The 20,503-nt window shown below is 39.8% G+C and overlaps 1 protein-coding gene across 15 annotated transcripts in view; it reads left to right on the forward strand.

Annotated features, from left to right (window-relative positions):
- ANKRD44 (ankyrin repeat domain 44) overlaps positions 1 to 20,503 on the forward strand; it is a 135,434-nt gene that overhangs the window by 81,108 nt on the left and 33,823 nt on the right. For 9 of the 15 annotated variants that reach the window (XR_005562627.1, XM_027730686.2, XM_027730694.2 and 6 more), the window contains exons 7-16: positions 1,003 to 1,145; positions 2,531 to 2,743; positions 4,193 to 4,271; positions 7,548 to 7,662; positions 11,233 to 11,315; positions 12,679 to 12,742; positions 15,170 to 15,238; positions 15,919 to 16,059; positions 18,871 to 18,951; positions 19,958 to 20,069. Coding sequence is in view for 14 of the 15 variants with exons in the window: in XM_027730686.2 (XP_027586487.1) it covers positions 1,003 to 1,145; positions 2,531 to 2,743; positions 4,193 to 4,271; positions 7,548 to 7,662; positions 11,233 to 11,315; positions 12,679 to 12,742; positions 15,170 to 15,238; positions 15,919 to 16,059; positions 18,871 to 18,951; positions 19,958 to 20,069 (1,100 nt within the window). In the remaining variant the exon portion in view is untranslated. Of the gene's footprint in view, positions 1 to 1,002; positions 1,146 to 2,530; positions 2,744 to 4,192; positions 4,272 to 7,547; positions 7,663 to 11,232; positions 11,316 to 12,624; positions 12,743 to 15,169; positions 15,239 to 15,918; positions 16,060 to 18,867; positions 18,952 to 19,957; positions 20,070 to 20,503 lie in introns of all 15 variants that reach the window. The other 6 variants (XM_027730679.2, XM_027730680.2, XM_027730681.2 and 3 more) reach the window with 3 other exon arrangements.

A 20,503-nucleotide genomic window follows, 5' to 3' on the forward strand; every position in this document is an offset into this window, starting at 1 on the left:
AACTCTTTCATTTGACCTGTCAAAAATCTTGATTTAAATCCTGGCACTTTTGGAAGTGAGATAATAGGAGATTTCAAACTGTGAGAAAAGCATATTGTGTGGTTTTTTTGATACACACAGACAGATGGGAAGGCTCTTGCCAACAACTGTGATGTGGCTTTTGAGCTAGAGAGCTTTGAACTGCACTGTGTAGATGTGAAAGGCTTTTCCATTGTGCTGTACAATTCCACGTCTCTTCTGCACTTAAATATTTTCAGAAGTTCATGATGTACTTTTAAAAGTATTTAGATAACATCTAAGACCTAAATTAGCAATGGAATTTAGGAGCCTGTAGTGCAATTTAGACAGCATTCAGGAGTCTGTAGTGCAATTTAGACAGAATTTAGATAATGAGACCTGAGCATCTTATCCTATAAGCCCTCACATAGTTTATTGAATGCTTAATTATTTTTGGACACTTGGAATTTGTCTATACAGTTTCCTAGGTCCTGCACTTGAAATTTAGTTTTCTATGTCCTCAATGGTGCTAGCAAAGAGGGTACCTCCGTTTTATAATTTATTAAGGTTATTTTTTTATCACTAACAAAAAACCAAAAAGTGTTAATAGGTGTGTTTGCAGAGGACATCTGTAGGATGCTGTTTTGGGAGACTTTTATTGCCATGCTCCTGTGCTCACTGTTCTGAGATTAAAACACAAACTGTTAGTCTTAGAGAAAGAAATGGAAAAGAAGTGTGGTTTTGTTCTTTTAGTGACTGGAAAACTAATTCAGTAAAGAGAAATTTGACACATCTGGGGAAGATGAATGCATGGATTTCTTGACAAAGCCTGGGGCCTAGGATTAGGAACATTTATAAAAATGCTTTTTTTCCCCCCCTTGTAAAACTGTGGGAGCATTTTAAAATAGCAGTGAAAGGGCAGTGCATTAGCAAGACAGCAGTAATTTGGGAGAAGCGATGCTGTAGGATGATGTACTCATTGATAATGTCTGTCATCTTTTGAAGGTCACCTGGAAGTTGTTGCCTTACTGATTAATCACGGTGCAGAAGTGACTTGTAAAGACAAGAAGGGTTATACCCCACTTCATGCAGCTGCATCCAATGGGCAGATTAATATTGTGAAGCAGCTCCTTAACCTAGGGGTGGAGGTATGTGATAATGTGCACTTTTGTAGCGTCCATGTTTCTCCATATTTAGAGATAGTCTTTTCTTTTTTTTTCTTATAGATGCTGCTAAAGACATTGACAGAGCTTTTAAACAAAAGAGGTCCCATTTTCTAGACCACCTCATGCTTCATGTAGTTTATTAGTTCAAGAGTCAGGAAACATACTGTATTAAAGTCTGATATGGACAGTAAATTCCAGGCCACCTTGCTGAAGAAATCAGGAAATATATGCTGTTCCTGCAGAAGAAGATGGATTAATGAAATTTTCCTTGACTCAGCATTTCCTTTGATATGATGTGTGGTTATTCTTAACATATCCACTACATACTTTACCTAGACAGCAGTTCAGGGTGTTTCAGTTTAGGGACCCATATTTCCTCTGTAGCTGATGGAGGGAAGGAGAAGGATTATTTTCACTGTGGAAAATAACTTTTTTTCAGGGCACAGACTTCTCTTTATTGCCATCTCCTCAAAGCAGTGGTGAGATGACCAGAAGAGCTTGCACTAATTAGACAGTTAATCAGAGATGGCAAATAAAGCCATTGCATCTTCAGCTCACTTGATATGCCAAAAAATTGTCAGAAGTACACGTTCACAGTCTGTTGGCTGTGAAGTTGAAGGGAAATAGGTGTTGCCTGTTATTAGGTAATTACTAGCATAGCACTGCTTTAACTTCCACATTCTCCACCACTGGGGATATGATCTTTGAGACACCTGTATTTCATGGAAGGCTGTTCATGCCGTGTCTGAGTCTTGTACAATCTGTCTTGTCCTATTTTAGAGAACAGCAGTTGAATACTAAGTTGGTCATCAAGAAGTAACATAATCTTAATTACATCTTTATAACACTGAGCTACTTAAAGTGGTTTCTTATTGAACCATAAATGGCTTTTCACTTTAACCTTTCTTTCCCTCAGATTCCTTCATTCCACTTCCAAAATAAATGTGTGGAAAGAGCTCTTACACCTGGGTTCTGTTCACAAAAACTCAATAGTCGCTGTTGTAATTTTTTAAAAGTAAAGATTGTGAGCTTTTTATTTGTCTTGCTTTTCCACTTACATGTAAAAGCTTTGCAGGTTGTTAGGATTTTTTCATCATCTTCATCATTACATAGTCCTGCTATCAGATTTAAACTTCCTAATGGCTTTTAGAAATTGCCAGAGGGATAGAAAGTTAATAATAGTAAAGGTAAAGCATTCCAGGTTAAGCTGTCTGGGAGTGTATTTTGTCAATGAAATTTGCTGGTGAGAAATATGCCCTATGACAGTTCGAACCTCCAGCTATTTCCATTTGTGGTGTATGATGCATTATGTAAAAATGCTAAGCTGATGTCTGTAATTTTAACTATGTCTCCTTGTCTCATTTTAGATTGATGAAATGAACATCTATGGAAATACTGCACTTCACATTGCCTGTTACAATGGTCAGGATTCTGTTGTTAATGAGCTGATTGACTATGGTGCTAATGTAAATCAGCCCAATAATAATGGATTCACTCCCTTGCATTTTGCTGCTGCCTCCACTCACGGAGCACTGTGTCTTGAACTACTAGTGAATAATGGGGCAGATGTTAATATTCAGGTAAAACTTGCATTCCAGCTCTACAGTTTTACTTTATCCTATTTGCATACCTCAGGAAGAAACTGTAATAATGAGTACAGCATGGCTTTAAATCCTTGATGGAATTAGAGTGATGCTGAGAATGTTGATCATTAAACTGTTTGGATGAGATTACTTCCCAGCAGAGGAGCTCTTAGTGCCTTGATAAATATAATGGCAGCTCTAAACCCTAGGCCAGCCACTTTCTTGAATGCACAAACCAGTACTGAAATATAGTCTCAGGAGCTCTGTCAAAATGGTATCTCAGGAGATGGTGGTAAGTCAAGGAACTTATTCCTTTCTGGTGTTTTCTTTCCCCCTATAATGTGAATATAATTAAACCTGATTCTAAACAGTTCCTTTTGACTTTCAGGGAATAAGAGCTGAAGGTTACTTGTTACCTACTTTAGAGCCCAAGCTTACAAAGTCTGATTATGTTTAGGATATCTGAATGTTCTTGAGGCACAATTGATACATCTTGATGAAGCTGAAAGGGACTTGCTGTTATCTAACAGAGGGTGGTCGTATAGGTACCAGAAGACTTGAGGTCTCTGAGTTCATATAAGATTTTGACTGCTTTGGTTTAAACTCTGTGTTTCAGTGTCCCATCTATAAAACTAACATTTAACTCCTGACATTTAACACCTGTGGCAAGTCCCTTGAGATCCGTGAATAGTCTGTGCACTATTTAAACTCAGAATTATTAAAATTAAATTAGGTACTGTGCTTGCCAACAAAGGTGAAACCCCTTGCCCATAAACATTTAGTGATGTGAGTAGTGAGGCTGGTACCACTCCTGTGCTATTTTCTCATTCCTCAGCTTCCCCAGTCTGTTTCTTTCCCTAGAACCCAAAACATTGTTCCCTATTCACTGAACCTTTCCTTTCATAAGCCTTCCCTGTTTTCTCCTGGTCATTTGTAGACATCTTGGTTTTGATTGTGTGGAAATTTATTAACAACAAGTTTTTAGTATGGTGGTTTTTATTCTGGGATTGTCTATAAAATATGGATTGATAAACAGGAAGTTTCTCACAGACTGCTCTCCTACTTAACTTTATGGTTCCTTTGCTGTTCTTTATTCCCCTTGTTGCAAAAGTTAAGGACAATGACCGAATGGGATGTGTTACTTAAAAACAATGTTAAAGAATAATATGTCATATATGTGTGGGTTTTTAGCAAGTATTGTGTACCACCAGGCTGTAAGGACAGGCTTCACTCCAGCCCATTTCCTACTCATTGCTGAGGAATTGTTTTACTTGTGGGCTTACACCTTTTGCATTTGACATCATCTATAGGTTCACTCCTGCAATCATTTGAAGTCAGCAGAGTTTTTATCTGAAGAATAGCTGTAGGATGTTGAGCTGAGAGCCTTCAAATTGTCACCACTGCTTTACATGTTGAATGGTTGGGTTTCTGTTTTGTTTCTGTTAGAGTAAGGATGGGAAGAGCCCACTGCACATGACAGCTGTCCATGGGAGGTTCACACGGTCGCAGACCCTCATTCAGAATGGTGAGTTTCTGTGCTTGTTTAATGATTCTCCAAAAGATTAGGCATTTCCAGCGTTGCAGTTTTCAGTTGTTCAGACCCAGAGTGCCAAAGAACTGCTCTGAGGGCTGCTCCATCAACTTCTGGCTTTGAGCTGCACTGACAGCTCTCATTCCATCGTGTCATCACAAGTTGAGATTTTGGTTGTTAATAAAATCTCATAAGCTTCCAGCTGACAGAGGTCTAGCTGATCTGTTCAGACTCTTATTCTGAAAACAAGAGTTGAAAGCTGTATTTAGGTCTTTTTTTCCGTTGAGCAGCAAGTACAATTTTCTTTCTCAAACTATTTCAAAACTAAAAAACAAAAAAAAAAGTCGCCAAACCAAAAACTCCCCCAATAAAACTTTCTAGTTCTCCTCTCTTGGAAGCCCAGGTTTTCTTAAAGCTCAGGCCATTTTCTCTACCCTGCACTCAGCAGCTGTACTTCTCTCACCTCCCTGAGCTCATCCCTCACCACTGTCTTCATGAAGTGTTGAATAAATGCTCTGGAGGGAGGAGCAGCACTACCTTGTTTGTTCTGGCATAGCCAGGATGCCTGATTGTCAGTCATTTATCAGGCATCTCTTTTGCCCAAGAGCACTACAGAGTGTAACAGTTATTGTTGCTGGAGATCTGGCAGAGGCCTGTTTCTGATTGAGAGAGGTTGCTATTACTGATTCTTTACTTAAGCTTCCCAGTTTTGGCCACACCAGACAGGATGGTCTGGAGTTTGGTCATTGTTTGGGGATTTTGTTGTTTTCCCAAATCCCAAACTTGGACCTGTGACATCTTGAAGATGGCTGAACAGTTATGCTGTAAATGTAATGACACATTTAAACAAGATTGTATTTTAAAATGAAGGTGTCCAGTACATTGTGCTTCTTTCAGGTCATCATGCAAATTGTTGCCATATCTTTCCTGGGATAAATAAAATAGTAATAATAAAAGGGAGCTGGGGCAAACTGGAAGAAACTGTGATTTCATGCAGTTTTTAGTTGTTTAGTTTAGTATGCTTTCTGACTTAGAGCCACTGTTTGCTTGCTATTGGATTTGTGTTTGGAAGTACTAGCAGTTTTTCACCTGTCCTTGACACATCTCTGCTCTTCAAGTTACTTGGATTTCACTTCTTTCTTTTTTCATTTTTTGCCCCTCTAATTTTAGTATTGTACATAGATCTGATTGCAAGTGACTTTATGCCTCATTGCCATGGGACATTGTGGAAGAGAGAAATGTCAATGATTTAAAGAAATGGAGTTTCATTCTGCAGTACTTAATGAGTTGGCTAAAGATGTCTCAATTTCTTGTTGCTGTCTCTAGCAACTTGTAGGAGAAGAATGGATTACTTTAAAATTGGAAAACTGCAAATGTGATACCTATCTCTAAAAACGGGGAAAAAGAAATGCTGGAGAATTTTACACAGGTCAGCCAAAGTAGGCAATATCTTGCATAGATTTCTCAAGAGTAAAAGAAGTCAAAATATCACAATTCTCTTCTACAGCATTTTAATAGGCTTTGTGAACACAGTACAGTCCCCCAACTTTTCTGTGGGCAGGTAATGTTTGTGGAGACCTCCACTGGTGGAGGCTCCATCCCAGGAAACCTGTCGAAGCACTTCACTGACCTTTATTCACCATTAGAAATTCATAGAATGACCTGGGTTGTAAGGGACCTTAAATATCATCTCATTCCATCTCTCCTGCCATGGGCAGGGACATCTTCCACTAGATCAGGTTGCCCAGAGCCCCATCCAGCCTGGCCTTGAACACTTCCAGGAATGGGGCATCCACAGTTTCTCCAGGGATACTGTATAGTGCTTTACTAGAACTTTTCTTGTTGCAGTTATGGCCTGTTATCTCCTGTGAATAGTGGACATGTAGTAAATATTAACATATACTAACATTAGAAAGACTTTTTACATGCTTTAATAAAACAGTCTCACAGCAAACTAGTTTAGTATTAAAGTATTGTAGTTCTGGTGCATAACTGTTTGAAAAGCCACACTCAGAGATTAGTAATAAATGGTTTGTTGTTGAAATGGAAGGTGGGTGAGGGAGTTTTCAGTTTCCTTTCTGGGTCTGGAACTATCCTGTATTTTCATTAAAAACTTGGATAGTGGAATAGAAAATGTGCTTTTAACATTTGGAGAAAAAAAAATTAATTTGGGAGAGACTGTTAGTTTGGCAGAAAGTGGAGTCAGAACCAAAAATGATCCTGTAAAACTGGAGACAGAAGTTATAATGCAAGTGAAGCAAAAGAAAGATCACACATGGAGGCAGCAGTATCCTTTGGACAAGTTCAGATTGGCAACAGCCAGGTGGGTGGCAGTTCCTTAAGAAAGGATCTGGGTTTTGTAGAGAATCAGAAGGTTGTTGACTATAAGTCAACAGTGTCATGGTGCTTTAAAAATGCTCATTGATGTACTACATGTGCTGGGCAGAGTACAGAAGTGCATAGACAGGAGCATAGCCAGCAGGCATGAATTAATCCCTTTTGCTCAGCTCAGCACTGGGAGACATCAACTGTAGTACTGGTTTTGGCTTTTGACATTTTACTTCCAGAAGGATGCAGGCCAGCTGGAAGGATGAGAATAGTTGGAGTACAGTAAACCTGGGTTTCAAGGAGAGACTAAAAAAGTTACAGTTCTCAGTCCAAAAAGAAAATAGAGCTTTGATCATAGTCTATTTAAAGAAATAATCTATTTTTCTTGCTTGTGAAGATAAAACACAAGATGCCAGGCTTAAATGATAAGGAAAAGTTCTACTTAAGCACTGTTTGGTTGTTCTTGGGTAAGATGCAGAAAAAGCACACAACACACTTGTTTGCAGTGTGTTCCTGATGGCCTCCTGAGCGAAATCCATTTAACATTGTTGTCTTACAGGTGAGGTTGAGTGGCAGTGCCTTTAAGAATGAGGACATGGTTTATTCAACAGTTTATCTCGTTATTTTAATTCAAGGCATCCATTTGTACCTTAAATGGGCAGCATGTCTGAGTGATGCGCTTGACCCTTGTATATCATCCTGTTCACCAGTTCCCACCACTTTCCCCTACCACTGCAGAGGTAAAAATGCTGCTGCCAGACCACATGCAGCACCAGTGGCTGACAGCTGACAGCTTGCTTTGTGCTGGTTCTTGGTCTCTGAAATTTAGTGTCTCTGTGGCAGGGTTGGTTATGCTGCATTCGCTAGAGAGAAATAACACTTGTGGTCACTGGTTCAGGCTGAACCTTCCAGTGTTAACCTGTATGAAAATGTCTTTTGCAGGAGGGGAAATCGACTGTGTTGATAAGGATGGTAACACCCCTCTGCACGTGGCTGCAAGATATGGACATGAGCTTTTGATCAACACACTCATAACCAGCGGAGCCGATACTGCCAAGTAGGTGCTGAAGTGGAGCTGTTTCTAATGATCAGGTGTTATGTCCGATGCCTGGAAACACAATTACTCCTCAGGTTCTGAAGTGGGAGGGTTAAAATGGATAAGCATAATTGTACTGTACTTCAGTGGGGAGCGTGGGACTAAAATATGAACAACTAGGAAGTGTGGAGGGGAAGAAAACTGTTAAGTTCTTATTGTGCTCAGTGACACTATTACATGTAGTGCCAGTACTGCTTCTTTTTCCTGAAGCATTGATGTGGCACAGTGGTATTAATGTACATGAAGTACATATACATATATGTGTGTATATATACACACACACACACACACACACACACACACACACACACACATATATATATATAAAGTGCATCCTGATCACGGTTCTTCCAGGAAGTCCATAGCAATGAGGTTGTATAGGAAACTTAATTGGAAAAAAATTCAGATGCTTTCCAAGGGAAAGTGTATTCTTAAGTATCTAAATTAACCTAATGTTTATGATCTTTCCTACGTAATGATTATTCCTTTGCCTTGTATCTTTTGGTATGACATAGGATAATTAACAGAAATGCAGGCTTGCAAAGCAGATGTTAGTATAACTAGAGCCTGTCTTGATGTTTCTGATATTCATGTGGCTGAAATAACAGGGCTGCTTTTATCTGAATTGGTGAATTTGGCAGTCTTTTTCAAACAGAAGGGTAAGGAGTTGAAATTAGACACATTTGTAAATGTTATTAGCACTTTCTGCTTCAGTTCAATTTTTTTTTCTTTTCTCTTGCACATGTGTCAAGAGTGCACCCAAAATATGATTAGTATTGTCAACTCAAATACTGGCAGGTGCTTGATTATTAATACTTGAGTACTGTATAATTATGTTCAGGTTCTTACAGTCTGTCGAAAGAAAACAGCAAACCTGAACATAAACAAAGGGGTATGAGATCAGGGTAACTCAATGCCATGGGGGGTATCTGTACCAAGTGTTTAATAGCAGCATCTGATTTCATGAATGTAAGGTTTTGGCAATTACCTCTGCATGTCTCAAAAACATAATTTGTCTTCTACCTAGAACCTGCCATAGAAATCAGTGACTTCTCTTGACTTACCTAGTTAGGAAAACCTGCTTTCAAATTCAAATGAGCTGCTTTTAATTTTGAGGATACTTGCAGCTCTCTCAGTATGTTGTTTGTTTGCTTGGTGGCATTTAAGAAAGTAACACATTTGGCCATACTCCTCTGTCAAGTACAACTGTCGCTGTGCAAACTCAGAAGGTGGAACAGATCTTCAATTGGCATGGATAATGAAATTCCACAGGCTTTAGCTAACGTCACTGGATTTTATTAATATATCCAGCATGAAGATCCTGGTGTCTAAATAGATGTGTATGTTTTTCCTATGTCTCTCTCCAGTGCAGTCTGTCTCGGTCTATTATATTGAGGGTTTAAGGGAAAATGAGATGCAGTGGGATAGCCCACTCTTGGAGTCAGGGTTATCCAGCAAGAAATTTCTATTTCACAGTTGGGTGACTGGAACATTGATCAAATAAAATACTTTTTCCAGCAGCAGAAATAAGTGAAATAAGAAGTTGGCTCAGAGATAACAGGCGGATCAAAATGATGCTACTGTCTGTGTTAAATGTACTTTCATATGTGCTGCATGTAAATAAATCTGGCTGAGCTCCTTGAATGGGCTTAGTAAAGAAAATTCTGCAGTGCTGTTAGCAACAACTGCAGACAGCTCAATCAGTCTTTGAGGCAACTGCATTTGGAGGAGAAAGTGTATAAGTGATGGGAGGAACCAGTGGGAACAGCAAGTGGAAGTGGGATGTTGGTTAGCAGATGTGCAGACAGTGTATTTTGATGGAAACCAGCTAAAACATGTTGGATGGAAATCTTGACCTAAAAGATGAATAATGTTGCGTTAGATAACTAAGTGGAGGAGGAGATGGAGAGAAATGGGTGTAGGAAGAAGCACAGCAACACAGAATGTCCAATATTACCTTATATAAATGAATCTACCGCTAGAAAATGAAACCTGTTGGTACAGATGCAGCACCTTGGTGAAGCTTGTGCTGTTTTCTTCAAAGACCAGGCTGTCAGATCATCTCTTAATAGATTTACTGTAAGATAGAGATGCTGACTCTAGCAGAAGTAAAATTTGTACAGCACCACAGGTCACTCCTCAGTGTAGTGAAGCAGCAAGGAGGGTGCATTTAATGTGAAGACCAAGGAAAGAGACTCCTGTGGATTCTGGAAAGAATAAGGTTTTTAAAAAGAAACTGAAATTAGTTAAATGCATTTTTGGATAGAATGTTGGAGAGAGCAAAATATCTTTACAAACATTCACATTAATTTTTGTTTAAAGCTTCGTAAGTAATTATGATTTATGGTGGGTCTTGCAGAAAGACAAGTTCCTTTGTTTTGGGTCTGTATCTGAAATCCTCTTCCATGAGGTGATCATACTCTCTCATCCACCAATTGTCTTGCAGAAATGAAGGACTGATATGAATCCATCTGCTATTGTTCCAGAGTCTGTAATTTAAAAATATATGTCTGCTGAAGCAGGCAGTAGATGATAATCTTGTCGAGCTTGGTTTCAGAGGCTCTGTGTTTATGTGCACTTGGAGCACTGCCAGTAGGATAATATTTCTAGAACAACCAAATGCTTTACATAAAACAATGCTGAATGGCAAGACACCAAGATCTCCAAACCCAAAAGTATTCTAAGACAGTAAGCAGTGGCATGCCTAGGGACTGCATTGGGATGATTTGCTGATATTAATTAAAGTTGCTGAGTGCTCAGCTTGTTTAAAAATTATGTGGTTGCCTGATACAGATTTAGCCTAATGATAGGTGCCTACCTTTCTTTTTTTACCCATCATGTCTGCTCTGAGAAGTTTATAGTGTAATTGAAAAGAAGGTTGGTCATGTATTAAAGGGAGGAAAAAGTGAAAGGGAGTGTGAGGAGAGTAGCTGGAGCAAATAGGAAAATTAGATTATTGGTTCTCACGATCTAGAAGAAAACTGTGACATGGCAGCCTAAAGGCAAGTGTGAAGAGTCATCAGCTACTCCAGCCCCAGGAGAGAGAGGGGGAAGAAGGAGAGGCTTTGTAAACCCACATGAGAATTGTCTAAAGGATGTTAAGTGCAGAAAAAATGGGTTTCAGAAATATATAGAGAAGATTTTGGCATTTACTTTTAGCTCAGAATGGCAGTTGCAGTATGTGTACTTGGTGCAGAAATTTGTGCATCCCACACTGGGCAATTGACTCCAAGCATTATCTGTTTTCTCTCTTCCTCCCTTACCTTTGCTTTGCCTTGAATTTTTAGAAACCTTCCTGCCACATTCTGTTCAAAGCATAATGCCAAGATTTTGCTGCATCAGAGTATTTTTAACTCCTGAGAAGGCTGTTAAGGAAATACAGATAAAAATAATGGCAGGCACCAAGGAAGAATCTTCCTAGAAAAGGATAAAAAAATGCTGCCTTTCTGGAGGGAGTTTTTGATGTGCTGTGTCTGTATGCAACCTGCATTTTCACATGACACCATGTAACGAGGCTGTTGTGCCTTTCAGGTGTGGGATCCACAACATGTTCCCTTTACACTTAGCAGCGCTGAACGCTCACTCAGACTGCTGCAGGAAATTGTTGTCATCGGGTAAGTCAGTCCCACAGCGTCCTTGGAGCTCGAGTAGTGTGTGTCTCTGCTGCTTACAGCCCCTTTATGCTCATTGTTGTGACCTATTCAGATGAAAGACTTCCTGTGCCCCGTGTTTGGCTGTGTGGTGCAGTGCACCGGAGTGTGCGCGGCTTTCCTAACGGCGGGCTGGTACTTCCTCACATCCTGGATCGTTCGTGCCCAAAGCTCTTTCCTCCCGATAGGTTCAGAGGGTTTATATTAATTCACCAGGAGGAAAAAGGAAATTTAGGACCCTTCTCCAAACTGTAGGAATGTGAGATACTGTTTTGTTTCGGGAGTTTCTCATCCCCCCCCAAAAGAATAATTCAGAAATTATCTCCTTGGGGTCTGCACTGGCTCAGGTGTTTACATCTCACTAAAGATATGTTTTAGATACAACTCAAGTGTGTTTCTGAATCCATACAGAGTTACGGAGTTAGGCTGGCCAAAGCTCTGTGGGCATGAGAGGGGAAATAACTGAACGTGTAGTGTCTTGTAGTCAAGAGAGCAGTCTTGGGATCCTCAGCAGAGCCCAAAGCAGAAGAAGCAGGAGCTTGCTGACACAACCATTTCAAAGAGGCATTAAACAGGGGTCAAATCCCAAATTTTGTTTGGCTTTTTTTTCCAGGCGAGAGTTCCCATGAGTTAAAAAATGAAAAGGCATATCATATGCCTTTTCTAGAAAACTCCTTCATTACTTAACATGTAAAATGTCCTACCACTACTTTTCCCCCTAAACTATCCTGTAGAATATAAAAAAATATGAAAAATAGTAATTACAGGCCCCATTACATTAAACTGTGGTGCCCTCTGGCCTTGACCACTAGGAAGGAAGAGAAAATGCTCTGGGTGACCAGAGTTAGCACTGCCAGGATTATATCTTTGGCCTTGTGCATCTTGATGGATATTCCTGCATGCTCCTTGGAAGCCTCTTTCCAATCTGAAAACCACACGCAATAAAACCAGCCCCAATTCATGTTTAGGCTGACTCTGTGGTTCTTCCTCGTGTCTCTGTATTTTCTGTCTTCACGTCCTGCTGTCGCAGTCCTCTTGCTAAGTATCTGCCTCATGAATGCCTGTCACGGGGCTGTAAATAGGGATGTGGCGCAGAGCTGGATGCGGAAATAGGCGCTCGTCAACTTTGCAGCTCTTTTTATAGAGCTGCCAAAGCCAGGCAGCCGCTCGCCGTTCCCGTGACAACCTCTCTCTGACTGTAGTTGCTTGCGTTCTGTTTTTTTCCAACTAACTGATTTTTCTGTCTCTGCGATGTTTCCTGTGGTTTAACTAGGACAAAAGTATAGCATAGTGTCCTTGTTTAGTAATGAGCACGTGCTGTCTGCAGGCTTTGACATAGACACCCCCGATAGCTTCGGAAGAACGTGCCTCCACGCTGCCGCTGCAGGAGGGTGAGTAGCTGGGGCTGTAGCTGGTTTAAGTGATGTTGTGGCTTGGTTGCAGGTTTGCTGCCAGCCAACTTGACTGTGTCACCCCCAGGGGAATTTATTGATGTGCAAGGGAAGCGAAGGAGCCTGATGTCAAAATTGAGTCACTTGAGGCTGTCCTTTGCTACTGCCCTCGTGTTGGGGTGTGCTTGCAAAGGAAAGGAGATGATCTGAATCCCTCTACTGTAGTGAGCTGGGTTGTGATTTGAAGCATGGGTTTCAGGCATAGGGTAAAACTCTTTCTTTTCATGCCCATGTGAAGATTGCTTCAGCTTCAGTGGGGTACTGCACACTCACCCAGACCTGCCCGTTGGCCACAGAAGTCACTGAGGGCCAGCAATCTGCAGGAAATCATCAGTTCCTGGGGCACAGCAAGTGAGGAGTAGGAGCTGTAGATCTGGGATGCTACCAGCAGGGATTATTCCTGGCCTTTGCCTTTGGACTGTGTCCTTGTCCGAAAATGCAGCTGCACAGTGGTGCCCATCAGATTGCAACCTTGGAGTCCAAATGCAGTTCATCTCCCTCTTTGATTTTTCAGGTGCAAGTTTAAAAGTTTCTAAAAGAGAAACCAACCCAGATCCAACCAACCAACCAACGCCCAACCTCCAAATTAGAAAGTCAAAAGGCTGTCCTTCTCTCAGGGTGATGCATTCCTGACAAGTGCTGGGAGGCCAGAAATGGAAATTGCAATGAAAATTGAAATATGTCAATTTAAGCTGTAAATGCAGCATTCAGTTAGCTTAAACATTTCCAAACAATTGTCAGTGAAGTGCTGTGATGTTAACCTAGCAGAAGGACAAAACGTTTGGCAAGCATTGAGTTTTGACTCTTCTGTTGAGTACTTTATGGCTCAGAAAACAGCTGAAATGGAGCCTTGGCTATAGCCCATCTTGGATTCTCTGTGGTTATATCAAGCAGAAATGCTCATCCACAGCAAATACTTGGCAATCTTTATAGAAGTTGCTTTTTCTTCTCAGTGAACCAAAATATATATTACCACGTTTTTGTTACTACAAAAGAAAAAGCTAATAAAATCGATCCAAATATTGGTTTTATTATTCCTGTGGTATTACTCTTCCTGATACTTCTCTCACATTAATAGAGGAGATGTGACAGTTGCCTGGATGGAGGTTATTATAATGTAGTTCAGATGCTACCTCTTTGATAAGGCTACACCCCCAAAGCATAATAAAAACATCCTGGAAGTCTTAAAGAGAAGTAGAGGCTTCATAAGAAGCAAAAGTGGCTCATGAAAATAAACCGTATTTTCCCAGTGGTTTACTATAATTGTCACACTAGCAAGTGTTTTTATTTTTAGTACGTTGTGGTGAGTGTTCTGTAGTTATTTTATGCAATTGCAATTTAGAGTAGGGATCAACATACTCCAAAATATTGCATAATTGCATCCAGTCCTTTTTTTTTTTCTACAGCTAGAGATATACAAAAGGCATTAGTTTTTTCCTGACACACGCCTGTTACTCCCATTACATTAATGGGAGTTGCATGGGTGCTAGGAAAAGAACATAATTTGAAGGCCTGCTCATCTGAATGTGAACAGAGGTGATTTATTGCTTCTGTGAATGACAAGGATTCTTGGAAAGTGCTGCACTTCTTTGTGTCATTTTCTGGCTTGGAGTCATACCTTAATTTGCTTGAATTACAAAAGATGTGAGAATTCAGCTGATTTTGTTTCCTATTAAAAATTACCTGGCTTTAAACAAGATGAAGAAACAGCTATGGTGTGGTGAATTCTCCCCCACTTATATAAATGCCATGTTGATATGACCATCACTTTAAATAGCTATGCCCCTTATTCAGCAAAGCGCTTGGAGATGTGCTTAGATCTATCAATAGTCCACAAATCATGTGGGAATAAACCTAAAAGTGACTCTTGTGATTTTATCTCACTAAGTAAACAGCATTTGAGCAAAGTGCTTACTGCTGAATGCTTTGCTGAATGGGGGTGGATGTCGTTAAATGTCACCTCTTCATTATTAGACTGGCATTTTAGAAGCAACAACTTTCTTTATAAGTTCTCTTATAAAATGCCAGTTCAGTGTGGGAAGCACTAGAGTACAGCTCCCACTGAAAATCTCCAAACACACTGAATTCTGATCACATTTACTGTGCTCTCTTTGGAAAATTAGTTTCTTTTTCTCTTCTGCAGAAGAGAAGTTTGAGGTTTTTTAGGGGAAAAAAAAAGGAAATAGTGTTTTTAAAGCTTCATTTTCTGTTTGATAGAATTTCATGTTGTAGTTGCTGTACCCTGGTTTTGCACAGCAAATAATACAAAAATGATTAGAGTAACTTTTTCCTTTTGGGGGAGAGGAGGCAATACAGATGTAAACTTCTGTTTTGTTCATGTTTTATTTTCTTTACTTTTCTTTCCAGTAATGTAGAATGTATAAAACTCTTGCAAAGCAGTGGAGCAGATTTTAATAAGAAGGACAAATGTGGAAGGTAGGTAAAATATGAAGCTCTTTTAAAAAACAAAGAATCTATCAGACAAGGAAGAAAGGCCACATAAGTCTGGAAATCATATGTTCTATGAAAAATGGCAGTAAAATAAAGTAGTTTGGCATTCTCTGCAGAACTCTTGCTGCTGCAGTTATATGCCAGACAGATAGGTGCAGAGTTCATTAAATACATTAAATCCATCCCACCCTCTTGAGGTTTCTGTTTTAAAAATATCACAGTTTTTTTTCTTAATGTCTAAATTCTTGTGCTTGTGTGCCTAAGACAAGCCTGGATTATGATGGTAGAATAGCTGTCACTTGATGTGCTTCCTGGAGTATTCCTCCCCCCCATGAAGCATTGCTGTGCCAGCTAAACAAGCTGCTGCAAGGGACACTGTGCTTTGCTCTGCCTCCCAACTGGAAGTAGCATGTATGTAGAGCCACAGCAGAGGCTGTCACTGGGAATAGGTTGTTTGCAAGACACAGGCTGATGATCTGTATCCTGTTAGACTTTGTAGGAGCACCAGAGCTTCCTATTAACACAATATTTTGTTTAAATTTCCATAAATGAAGGTGCTGATATTGACCGCTGGAAATCTGTAGGAATTCAACACTTAAGATTTGTCTTTATCCTTGGTTGTGCATATTGGAATATGAGGTAACAAATTACCACTTATGTTCCAGGACACCTTTGCACTATGCAGCTGCAAATTGCCATTTCCACTGTATTGAGACACTGGTGACAACAGGAGCCAACATTAATGAAACAGATGAGTGGGGCCGCACCCCTTTGCACTACGCTGCTGCTTCTGACATGGACCGAAAGTAAGAAAGCCTCTGCATAATTCTTGGTTTGAGTGTTTTGCTAAATCAGAGTCATTCTAGTCTTTTCACGTTGCCGTGTAGTTTGAGCCAAGAAAATGATCCTGCTAGCAAAGGAATTCCTCTCAGATGTCTGCATAGCTCCACACTGAGTGGCTCTGACTATAAGCCAAATCCCCAGGTGATGTGGCATTTCGGCTCCACGCTTTACCTTTGAAGTAACACACAATTTTGCAGCGACCCTGTCCTACTAAACTAATTTCACAACGTTTTGCCTTTCTGTTTTCCTCTGTGTGGTTTCCTCGCAAGAATAAGCTCAGTGAATTTTCTACATCTGCTGCACGTCCATCAGAAGGGGTGGAGTGAGAGACAGCAGGAGACTAGATGGGCTGCAGTTACAGACATCTGGCCATTCTGGCGGATTTCTGGATAAGATGGGATAGATCTAACCATCAGTCTCACTCCACTGTCAGAGCTGATAAAAATGCTCACCCTGTCCAAACAGGTTGCTTTTTCAGAGAGAGGCCTGGGGAATATCCTTTGGCAGATCATGGTGTTGTTCTTGTGAGAAAGGGGGAAAACAGCTTAGAAATGCTGTGGTTAGAGACTGCAATTTTAATTCCTAGAGAGTTGCATATTTTGGCAATCTCTTCCTTATAACATACTTTATAAAACAGACTCAGTTATCCAGTTAGTTCTTTCTTAAAACTTAGCAACCTGTATTTATTTTAGGTCATCCTGTGCTTCTCTGTCTCATTTCTCTAGACACTAAGAAACTAGTTTTTGGTTTCTTGTGTAGTGAGGTCTGGTGAAAGTACATCTGCATCATTCCCAGCAGAATACCACCTCAAAGCCACAGTGGGAAAAGTTTGGTTTAACTTTATGGCAGAGTTTTGAATGCCACATCAGAGCCTTGATAGCTTTTCAATTATTTGCTATGATAACACTGATATAAAAAATGTCTTCCCCGTTGCCCTCAAAACTGAACAGTGCTGGGAAGAAGGAGGCAGGATTGCCAAAGGTCTGTGCTTGGCATTAAAATGAGGGTAGGCTTGTAGGAAGGCTTTCGCCACTGGCTGTTTCTAATTCTGTCTTACCAGGGTGAGGTGTTACTTGGGGTGTTGAGAATGATGATTCAGTGTGTGTTTTTCAGCTTTTGGTTCTAGGTAGGTGAAATTCCTGCATTTAAACAAGCTCTTGGTTAACTTCAGGATGTATCTACTTTCATCCCTCCTTTAAAAAAGAAAAAGCTTACTTTAGTCACATCCTGAACCTTGGTAGGAATATATGGCCTTTATTTACCCTCACAGTCCAAACCTAAATTGGTTCAGGTGTGGTGATGCTGTCTTCTCATTAATTTTTTCAGTTTGAGATGTTCTGGAAGAAGCCTTGTTACATAGATGAAAAGCTATTTGCAGTCCATGATTTTATAGGTCAGCAATTTGTTTTTCCTGCTGTATGTCAAAAAACTCCCAAGGTCAGGCAATCTCAGTCCAAAGAATATTCATCATTAACTTTGGATGTGGACAGTTAATGAACAGGGAAAAGTCTTGGTGCAGTGAGGTTGCCCTATTGTTTCAGCTATTCTGGTAACTGTTGTTGTTTATGATCTTCAGAAAGTATCCTTTCCAGCAACAGAAATCACACAGCATTTTCATTAACGAGGCAATTGCAGATTCTGAGTATGTAGTTTTTCTCTAGATCATGGCTTATTCTGTTCAGGGAATCTTATTTTTGGGATCTCACTGATTTTTAGTTAACTGAAAGAAGATGCAAGTATGAATTCAGCAAAGCACAGGAATACTGCTTATGAGCTTGCAATGTTAATATTCAGGGGAGTTATTTTATTAATAATTAAGATTTTTTTTCTGAGTCAGTGGGCAACAAACTCTGAGATTGTAGAACAACCCATTACTGCTAGCACCTACAGGAAGAATGTCAAATCTTGATATTACAAATGGGAAATGGCATATTAAAGACAGATGTACTGTTTTGTGCAGGATCCGTTTGGGAATACTGTGTATTGTATTAGGATGGAAATTTAGGAAACTGTCTTTTTACCAACCTTTCAAGTACTAATCCTTGATGATAGCAGATTGGAAACATATTCTGTGTTATCCTTGGTGGCCAAGAAAGATGGTGATCACAAGCTCGTGATTGTAAAATCGCAAATTGTAGTTTGTCTGCTGTGCATCCAGCTGGGAAGCAGAGGTGCCAAAAATCATTGGGTATGCAGGAATATGATGACATGCTGAGCTCTTTCAGAATTTCCCTCAGAATCTAAAGAACCTGACCACTTAATCACACAGTGTTGCCAAGGTATTTGACAGAAGGTGAGGGGGTCAGCTAATGCAGATTCAAGATAGACCAATTTAGTATCAGTGATTAAAGTTGTTCTAAATCCTAAATGCTAGAGAAGAACTAGTAGGTTATTGTAGGAAGAAGCAAGGTGTGGTAATCCTGAGTTATTCTCTTGAAAAGAAAAAAGTGCACAACATTGCTGTGGGAGAAACAGAAGGATTCTAGACAGTGATGATCAAACTGTATCTGATAGAAACCAGGATATTTTTTTTTTCTTCAGGCATTTACTTGTGGGACAATAAACTACCATATTATAGTTGTCTCAATAACTTGCAAAACTTAGTAACTGCAGACCCATGCAGTACACTTGTTTAACTTGTATAATTCTTACTATTGGCTGGAGGAGATCAGCTCCTTGAAGATGAGATTGGGGATGGGTGGCAGACTGCATCAAAATCACCAGTATGATACTTTGAAAATAAGTTGCATTTTTCTGTCCTCTATGCTAAGAAGAAAGAATATTTTAGGTAACTCCCATGAAAATGCTGAAGAACTTGAAAGAACCGCTGAGATGAAGGAAAAAGAAGCTGCATTGTAAGTTTGGTGTCAAAAAAGCAGTTAGACTTCATTGCTGGAGAACACCACTGCTTTGGTTTGCAGTTTTACACTCTGCACTTGCTTGTTCTTTGCTCTGCCTAAACACAATGCTTGGCTTCAATGAGGACTAACCTATAGAAAAAAGCTCCACCCTCTTCTCTGTGCACATATGCCTCAATATTTCTGTTTCTGTGCTTGTTGCCGTTTCTTAATGGAAAATGTACAGCTTCAGTAATTTTATGATTTTTTTTTAGTATCGTGCACTGTCTTTAGTATCATTCACAACATAGTATGTATACTGCAAAAAGAAGTAGCCAATGGCTTTCTCAATGCATTCACTGGGATTAACATTTTCATCTATCTGCTTAGTGATTTTTTTTTTTTTAAATCCCGTTTTTCCTATGACAGCCTTACATTCACTACAGATCACAGCCTATGGAAGAAAATACTACTAATAATAATGGTGGTATCTTGATTGTATAAGAGAAAGTAGTAAGAGCTAAAGAGAGCAAAAGAGATCTTTTGAAAAACATAATTTAAAAAAAACCAACAAAGAAGAAAATATATTCATGCATGTACCTGTCAGAAAATTAACTAAGTTAAGTCTTTGTTCTCCAGCCTGCCATAGTGCATGTTTGGAGGCCGATGGTCTGATATACGAGTCTTTATCTGAGTAGTAGCAGTTCTAGGCTGTTTACATCATGACACAGAGTTGTGTACTTTTCTTTCAGGTATTGTAGTAGAAAACCATTTTTGTAACCTAGAGTAGCCAGAAAAGTTAGGTTGAAGATTTTTTCATGAAGATGATCCTCAATGATGAGTGGGGATGTTCTGATTTTAAAAAAATGGTGAATGTGAGGAGCTATTGGTGAACAGTGATTTGAGATGCTGCTGCAAATACAGGATTAACAGCTGCCAGTTTTGAGTGCCACTTCCAGTTGCAGCGAAGGAAGAGTCTGTTGAGTATTGTGAGCTTGCATTTACACTGGTGAATTATCCACAGGTGTCTAGAGTTCCTTCTACAGAACGATGCCAACCCATCCATCCAGGATAAAGAGGGGTACAACACTGTGCATTACGCTGCTGCATATGGGCACCGGCAGTGCTTGGAACTGGTGAGTGCTCAGTTTCAGAAGTCTCTGTCTGCTGTTATATTTGTGCATATGCTGATATTGGGAACTCCCCTCATGGCTACTATTGAGTTGTTTGGATATTCAGAAATCTGTGAAAACCTGCAATATGGTGCAGTAAACTCAAATATATGCACCCAGATGTATCTTAAAAACAAGTTCATCTTGATTATCCAGTACTTATTCAACAAGCTGGTACTTAAATGTTGTCTTTGAGTGGAGTTTTTGTGTGCACAAATTAGTTTTAACTGTGATCAAAATACTCCCAGTCTATGTGTATGCACCAGTAGTAAGGGACAGTTCCTGGTACATGACAGAGAATGTGCCTTATTTAGCTGACACTTTATCTGACCTGCAAACTGAGAGAGTAAATAGTTTTTGTCAGCTGCATACCTGCAGTTTCTTTTTTGCCTCTGGTG

The sequence above is a fragment of the Pipra filicauda genome, unplaced genomic scaffold (genome assembly GCF_003945595.2).
Source record: "Pipra filicauda isolate LSUMZ 115617 unplaced genomic scaffold, ASM394559v2 scaffold149_size4050908_pilon, whole genome shotgun sequence".
Taxonomy (NCBI): domain Eukaryota; kingdom Metazoa; phylum Chordata; class Aves; order Passeriformes; family Pipridae; genus Pipra; species Pipra filicauda.